The 9,294-nt window shown below is 34.9% G+C and overlaps 1 protein-coding gene across 1 annotated transcript; it reads right to left on the reverse strand.

Annotated features, from left to right (window-relative positions):
- Positions 1-5,626: 5,626 nt before the first annotated feature.
- On the reverse strand, positions 5,627-8,754 carry LOC105326960 (uncharacterized; the record flags this gene model as incomplete). The annotated part of the gene is given in 1 exon segment (XM_066069098.1): positions 5,627-8,754. A coding segment is annotated over 1 exon segment (1,078 nt), but the record flags the coding sequence as incomplete, so codon positions are not given.
- Positions 8,755-9,294: the final 540 nt, after the last annotated feature.

A 9,294-nucleotide genomic window follows, 5' to 3' on the forward strand; every position in this document is an offset into this window, starting at 1 on the left:
TGATTCCCTCTATTTCTTACGGAAACTTATAGTTGATTCATAGCTCTATAGAAACAGCCAGACTGAAATCTACACGCCCCATTTATTGATTGGTCGAAATCTACAGCGGCTGAAACTGGCAAGAAAATGACAAGACAGATATCGACACGCCCTGTTTATCGATTGGTCCAAACCTATAGCGACTTAGGAAAAATCACGGACTGTACGAAATAATCATGACGATGTCAGACTCAAAGTCTCACAGGAGACGATTTGGCTGTTTCTTTTAGCTAACTTACTTATGTACATTAACAGTAATTTAGTGAAATTTACTTACTTTTCCTAATCAATTTATTAATTAGCTAAAAGAAAGATGTTAATATAAACAATAAAATGCTTTCTTTGATGATTCATTCGGGTTATGAAGGTAGTGATTATTGAAGAAAAAATTTACATAACCCGCTAACGCGGGTTATGTATTTTTTCTGCAATGTCACTACCTTCATTTAAACAATAAAATGCTTTCTTTGGTGATTCATTTCGGATATTAAGGTAGCGACGTTGCAGGAAAAATACATAACCTGCGTTAGCGGGTTATGTAAATTTTTCCTGCAATGATCGCTACCTTTATAACCCGCATGAATCATCAAAAAAAGCATTTTATTGTTTATATTAACATTTTTCTTTAACTTATTAATTGAACTGATTATGAAAAGTTAGTAAAATTCACTAAATTATTGTTATTGTCCAAAAGTACGTTAGCTAAAAGAAACAGCCAAATCGTCTCCTGTGAGACTTTGAGTCTGGCATCGTCATGATTATTTCGTGCAGTCCGGGATTTTTCTAAGGTCGCTGAAGGTTCAGCCCAATCGATAAACAGGGCGTGTCAATTTCAGTCCTGTCACTTTCAGCCGCTGTAGATTTCGACCAGTCGATAAATAGGGCGTGTAGATTTCAGTCTGGCTGTTTCTATAGAGCTATGAATTAACTATAAGTTTCCGTAAGAAATAGAGAAAATTATACTTGGTAGATGTAAATATATCCCGAATGAATCACCAAAGAAAGCATTTTATTGTTTAAATATCCGATCAGTGCCTTTTTTTGCTTTTGACACGACCCCGATTCATATTTATCCCGATTGTGTTCATGTTTAGCTGCATAGAAATGTTTATCGTAACCATAATTATACAAGTGTTAAATATCATTTATAATAAGTTTTAACATAAGTTTGTCAATATATAATTAGAAAGAGAAAGTAGATATGTGTTTTACTTAAGATACACTCGAGTAATTAAAGCATTGAATTGTTTTACATCGGAAACCTCACTTACATGTATGAATTCTACTCCGTATATAATATGCCTGTTTGTTGTTCATCTGTAAGATTTGAACTGCTATTTTATCAGTATTCACATAAACACGCATGCTGCAGACAGACTATTAATGTTTATACTTATATTTTCAATGGCGGCGCATTGCGTTATGGTTTATTAATATTTTAAGAAACTTTTAGAAAAGACAATCAATAATTTTAGGGTTTATGTTTTATAATAATGGTTGCATGTACAGTATTATGAGTGTCATTGCAAAGTTTTTAAGACTTCTTAGCTACACTAAAGAACTATATTGTTATAATATTGGTCCAGTGATACCATTCTTTTAAGACCCAATAATCTTTTAAAAAAATGTAAAAAAATGTATTATCTATAAAAATGTTAACACTAAAGACAAGGCTTCTATTGCTATTGGAACTCGGAATCACTCGATGGTTATTTAGAACAAAAATGCACTAAGGATGTGTTCAATTTTAATATGTTTTAATTTAAACACAGTTTCTGCTGTTCATCGGGTTTCAGTATAATAGGATTTTACACAAAATATCCTCAGTTAAGGTATTCTATGTATAATGAAGGGATATTGAACAATTTTGAATCGTTTTAAACCAGTTAAATATGTATTGTTAGATAACAATGAAAGTGAAATGAACCAAATTATTGACTGACAACATATAAGAAGCCGGTCATTTTGCACCTTAAATTTTTTAAAGAGCTATCTCCCTTGTTGAAAAAAAGAAAATTTTAATTTCGTCAAAATATCTACGGTAAATGATTCATTTAATTCATATTTTAATAAAGAGAAAGTTTATGCATGTATTAATCAAGAGAGTTTTACAAATTTTAAGTTACTATTTAAACATACGTTGCCCATAGACTTCAATACCAAATTCAAGGTGTAATTAGTTGGACCATAATTAATATTTTGAAAATTCATTTGGTGGAGTATTTTTATTTGAAAACATCTTCAAAATGATATCATGATTAAGAATTCATTTGTTAGGTACAAAATATACATCGAATACCTTAAAAATTATTTGAAGAAGCTAAAAGATATTGCTAAATAAATGATGACTGCACATTTTTACTGACACTATTTAAGATATTAATTACACATTTATTAGTTGTTCCCAAGTAATCGCAAGAGGGTTTATGTTTCGACACATATATCACAGCAAAGCTTACTCTCGTTTTTGTTCTTTTGCGTTTACTCCAGTTTGCTGACTATTCTGTTTGGGAAGGGAATAAAATGGGTAGGAACATTTTTCCTGTTTCATCAATTTGAATGATGAAGTGGCAGTTATCTGTATCTTTGGTTGTCCCCTCCTCGTTTTCGACGAGGTGCATGTATATCTTCCTCATAAGAGTGTTTCCAAATCACCAAACTTTTAAATAATCAAAAATGCAGAATTTTTTATCTATACATTTTTTTGCAAATTGCGTTAAAGCTGTTTGGTCCGATTTTATATTCCGACTTAACTCGATACGAGTTATGTCATGTTATGGACATGATTAGATTAACCATTTCACTAATATATACATCAAAAGAAAGATAACTCCTCAATATAAGGTTCTCGCTAACTTTTCACACGGCCCCTTTTACCCATGCGCTAATTTATTGCCATTTCTCAGCTTTGATCTAAAAAAAATTATCCCATTGTTCTTCTCGTCTGACTAAATCGTTGGATAAACCATTGGATAAACCATCAGCGGATAGTAATCGGGAAATCTTGAGTAAATATAACTATTTTCCAAGTAACGAAACGTATTTACTTCCATTTATTTTCTTAAACGGTTATCAAACTTTAGAATAAAACACATTTTTCTCGTTTCGTCTGTTTTTGCCTTAAAGCGGCCATGATTGTTTGCATTACAATGAAGGCGTGTTCCAAGTCAATTCGCCGGACATCAAACAACTATGACTTGGTTAATATGAAAGAAATTAATAGTCAACGGTCATTAAAATATTATATTCCATCTGTACTACAATTAATTTAAAATCTTTCAATTTCAGTAGGTCATTAGGCCTACAAACTATAGGTCACCTATACTATAAGCCTACGGCCATATATTTTTATTATCATAGCATAGATACGTAACATTAATAGATACAATATCAATAGAATTTATAATGTACTTATTTTCTAATAGGCATATTATAACACTTATGATTCATAAATTTTTATTTGCAATTATTTCATAATGTTTGTTTTCTTTACTTACCTAATAAAGTCCATGAATCCAAAAATAGTTACCTAGTTTTGTCAACTTTCTAGAGCATGTTGAGTATAGTAAGAGAAAGAGCAAGTCACCTCGCCATGCAGGCCAAATGCACACCAAGCCCCGGCCTCAGACCCCTACACCCGGAAACCACGGCCGCCCAAACCCAATCAGACGCAAGCAGGCCCACGCAGGCAGTAGTGCAGTTAAGAGTCTAGCCAACCTCAAAATAAAGAGAATCCGCTAATAGTCGAAGATCCCACAACCAATGAGCAGGCTGCAGCTCCAACTCCTACCATAGCGCCATCAGATTGGTGAAGGGGCATTGCTTTGTAAGATGGATTTGTCTTGCACATTCAGACTTTTACCTATCCACCCTTCAAATTTTCCACTGCTAGGAATATGTATTTTTAAAAAAAATACTTTTTTGATGGATGCATGCCATTTAAATGTTCCACGTCTTGCTCATCTTTCGAAAAATTCTCATAATTTTTGCATAGGCTTGTAGCTCAGAAGTCTCAAAATCATAATATCATCAATTATCTTGATCATTTTTTATTTGGCAAAGCAAAGTACTATGTTCAAAGCTTGCTGAAATGTTCGAGTTAATGTGCACAGAGTTGGGCGTCCCAATACACGAAAAAAGAAATGAAGGTCCGTGTACTCGCCTATCTTTCTGGGAATTGGTACCATTGATAAGTCATTTATTTCTGACAATAAGGTTGCTGAACTTCAGTCAAAGCTTTCATCAATTATTTCTTCTAAAATAGTCAACCTGAAAGATATGGAATCACTTTGTGGCTCCCATAACCTTTACCAAGGCCATGCCTGGCAGAACGGCTTTTAACCGCAGGTTTTATAGCACAACAAATGGTACATGTGTTAGGAAACGTTAACACCTGATCAAAGTTAAGCAAGCAGTTAAAGAGGATGTTGGGATCTTGCTCACATTTCTCGACCAACACAATGGGTGGTCACCATTCCCAGGTTTATACTGGTCTGAAAATGATACCCTAAACCTCTTTACCGATAGTTGTGGTTCCTATGGTGGAGGTGCGATTTTCCAGAATCACTGGGCAGTCACATCCTGGCCAAATCATGAGGTCCAGCTATAAGTAGAAATATTACAATTTTGGAATTAGTGCCTATTCTTGTAGCCTTCTGCGTTTGTTGAGTCAGATCAATTTACAGCTAAGAAATTACCCATAAACACTGACAACACAACTCTGGTCTGAATAAGTATCAGCGAGTCATGTCTCTTGTAAGAGCATTTGTCTAACAAAAGGGCCCATTATAGATTCAATTTCTCGATTTCAGTGGGAAAGAATCAGATTTTTGACTCCGCAGAAATATAAGACGCAAGCCCGCTTACCTCCGGAACGTTGTTCATCCTTGAACCCATGCTTGAAGTAACAATCGACTACGTGCACAAGTTCTTACGAAGCGGCTGTTTTCAGCTTTTCGCATTATTGCGCATTAGTGAATGTATTTTTACTAGTAACCAAGCACCAGCCTTATTATTTCAAGAAGTATCCATTAATAAAACACACATTGGTTTTTATATCAAAGATTTAAAAACAGACCAATACAAAAGGGGTACTAAATTTACAGATTTCAAACACACTCTTTATCTAAGTGCATGCACGAATTTTTGTCAATTCCGGCCGCAAATATAAGGCCGTTTTTTTCTGTCATCTCAACGCCAAGCCTCTTACTAAATATCAATTTCCATCCTTACTACAACAAGTCCGTCAAATTCATTGGCCTAGACACGACAACTTTTAAATCACACACAATCAGAATAGGCAAGGCTACACATTTGTACTAGTCTTACAAGTTCATTCAGGGGAGGACAATTAGTCAAAAGTCAGATGGGCATATAATACATTTAATTTACTAGTATATGCATATGCTTTTATGTACAATGTATGTTTACATAAACTCGTATAATAACCAAAAACTAAGTTTTCAGGTCCCAACACCACCGTCTGGATCATTGGTTCGTCGATAACAAAGTATGCTTCAATTCACGCTGTCCCACACTTAGATCTCCTAAACCTATCACAGGTTTTTTTTATGGGGGGGGGGGGGCATGAAAGAGTGGCATGGTCTAGAAGGATGTAGAGCCTACAATTACAGGCATCATTGAACAAAGAGGCCACCAAGATTGGGTGATGTTACATTGCGGAGGCAATAGTATTGGGACTATGCCGTTGTTAAAACTAACTGTTTCTAATCTTCAAACAATTCTGTCAAATACTCGATTCATATGGTCCCAGATACTTCCACGAAATTTATACAGGCACATGTTCTCAAATATTGGAGGTGAAAAAAGAATCCACAAAGTATTAACCCCAGATATAGTTAAGCGTAAGGGCGCCTGCTTAAAGTAACCTGATCCTCAGCAATGATCACCAAAATTTTACTGTGGCTGTGTTCATTTGTCTGTTTTGGAAAACTATACATGCTGGCCTTTTGGACATATTACATAATAATGTTAAAATTCATGCTTCATCCCATGCCGAGAAATTCTGCAGTGTTTCTTCTCATTGTACATGTATTTGTGTTAAATTGTGTCCGCTTGTGGCGGATGTCTTAGAACCATTTTAATAATTTAAGACCTTGGACTTTCAGTAGGGTGTTACGATCTATTTCTTGCGTCAAAACAAGTTAAAATGACGCTGGTTTCAAGCGAAATATACACCGATTGCGTAGTCTTCGCTCAAAAGCCAGACAAATCCTGTTAATTTCAAAGAGCCATAGCTGAGTGGCCTACAATAAAATAGACAGGCCTACGTCACATTGCCGTTTGACTCATCTACCCAAAGTCCAAGCTCTTGTTAAAATGGTTCTATGTATCATATATCATTGACTATTCATACCTGATAACAAATGGACAAATTTTCTTTAAGCCTGTCCGAATTATTTTTACTTTCAGGTCCGTGGCCAATAATCGGGCCTACTTTAATTAATTGACACTTCGTTTGATGAAACATTGATTGACAGCAAATCATTGAAAACACCAAGTAACTAAATAATTCGTTTGTACATCCCAGCTGGTTGATAGTCATAATTGAATACATTGAATACATTGAATACATTGAATATTCCATTACATTGATATTTCATTGATTTATCTATTGATTGATTGAAACATTGTTTGAATTATTGATTGATTGATTATTTTGATTGATTGCATGATTGATTGATTGGTTCATTGAAGATCTGCCCAAAAGTCTATATGTTGATCATTTAATTTACTTAATTGACATTTTGCATTCAACTAATTAGATTAAAATGAAGCCTTGATAGAGACTGCCTATACAATGTTATCGATCTTTTCTATTGAAAAAATTGTACGCTTTAGAACGATGATGATGCTAAACATGTGTATAACAATAGACATTGCAGTAGTTTACCGGTCTATAATGAAAAATGATGTACATTTTTTTTTCTTACAAAACAATCGACATAAAAAGGGTATCGCGTTTTTTCGCCTCATATCATAATTCGCCCCTGACGTCGAGGCGGGGATTATTGTATTACGACTTTGACATCGCTTTTAAAAATATAAGACTCGAGCTTTTTTCATTTTTTTTTTTACATTACAATGTATTCTTGTCTCTGTATCTCTTTTATTACTTGACTTTTAACAATCAAATTTTGGTGAATCATTTAAAATGCGCAAGTTATAAACCATTTTAAACATAAAAAATAGAAAATTAAATGTTGGTCTAAAATCGTGTTAAAGTCCCTTTAATAGCTAGAACATCGGACTATGCAGTGTCCCGATAATAAAAAATGTTTACGTATATGTACCTTCATAACGCTATTTGGATATTTTTTTCAAAGTGCGTTGAGTTGGTGTAAATTTAAACTCTGAATTTTTTTCACTCGGGTTTATTTGGTCCCCCTATACAAAATTTGAATTTTTTAAAAAATACATTGCCGAATACAGGTATAGCATCTTTTTCGTGAATACACGCCCTGAAATAATCCCACAATTTAAATAAATACCGGTATCGAACGTAAACATCATATTCTCTCTGACTGACTGACTGACTGACTGATAGATCGATCGATCGATCGATCGATCGATAGATAGATAGATATATTGCATTGTAATACCACTGTTTCAAATATTTAACATTTTATCTTCCCCCCGGGAAGCATGCCATTGTGTTTACACCAAGTCTCTATATACACAAACACAACATCTAAATAATGGCCATCTGGGAGACTTTGTCTCTCGTAAGCTAGCTGGGAATGTTCTACATATCCTCCAACTTCTTTGAAAAAAGCTCGCAGATTGGCTAGATTTGCGTTTCCTGTCGGCCAATCAAATTTTTGCCCCGCCCATGCGCGATATTCAATAGTCCACACATCTACAATGATTTTTCTAGAAACCAAATCTTCTTTCATGCTGTTCAGCACGTGTATTTCTCCTCCCTCCACATCCAAAGAAAAATAGTTCACGTGAAAAACGCCAAGAATTTCTAAAACGTCACGCAAATTGAAACATGGAATCTGTACTTTTTGAAAACTGTTTAAATGAACCAAATGCGATTTTGGCATATGTTTCCCAACACCTCCTACTTCATTTCCCATTATGAACGAAGCCTCTTTTTCATTCGACACGCACGCACACAAACGCCAAACTTGCCTCTGCAGCCTATCGATACTGCGACATGATTTGGGGTTTCCCTCTATAAGTAGCCCAGTCCAGTTATGTTTCCTCTCCAACCATAAAGTGTTGGAGTGCACTTTTCCATCATAGGCGCCCATTTCTATGAAAAATCCATTCTTCTGAGGGAAGATGTCGTACACAGTTTGGTCCTGGTGAGACTGAGAGTAATGGTGATCCACGGATTCTCGGAAAGATTTTTTGGCCCGAGGTCTCATCAACTTCCGCCATATTTCTGACGTCACGTCCTGTACAGTCGTATCAGCAGTTGTCCTCTCGGAGTTTGCTCTACTCTTCCTGTTGGGCTGCATCGCAACATTGGTTTCCCGTACTTTATCTTTACCAATACCGTTGTGTTGGAATTTGCCATCAGTTTGTAATGGCACAAAATTGTATACGTACATCAGAACGAAACACACTGCGACCCATAGACAAACACCAAAAGCTGCCTTGCTATCACACCTCCAGCTCATTGCATCGGGTTTGTTATTCAAAATTGTGCTCAGTTGGTGTCGTCCATTATTTGTGGAAGGCGTCCTTAAATTAAAAATACAATACGTTGAAAAAAAAATGGAGCGATAAAAACCAACAGAGCATTAATATAATTGTGATTTGTCCTTTTAACATACATGAACTGGGTAGTTTTAATTTTGATAATCCTAATCTCCAAGATTATTCATGAACAAGCTACCCCACTACCTGAATTATTAAAAATCTGAACAACTCTGTTTATGTAATTCTTTTCTTGAGAAAGGTTAAATATAACATCTCTCGCTAAATATTTCTTATGGAGCTGATACAGTCGATGAAAATATGTTTCACGAGGTTTTTGTTTGATCAAAGTAATTAGGTGTGCATAATAATCGTGAATAAAACGCTTTAGATTGTTTACTCTCTCTCTCTCTCTCTCTCTCTCTCTCTCTCTCTCTCTCTCTCTCTCTCTCTCTCTAATAATTCATTTAATTGTAATCAGAATTTTAAAACGGGAATACTTTCATTTAAATATTGACATTTGACCACTTTGTAATTAGCCTTTCCAAAATAGACTTTTCTACATATTATAATTGAAATAATTCT

The sequence above is a fragment of the Magallana gigas genome, chromosome 1 (genome assembly GCF_963853765.1).
Source record: "Magallana gigas chromosome 1, xbMagGiga1.1, whole genome shotgun sequence".
Classification (NCBI taxonomy): Eukaryota; Metazoa; Mollusca; class Bivalvia; order Ostreida; family Ostreidae; genus Magallana; species Magallana gigas.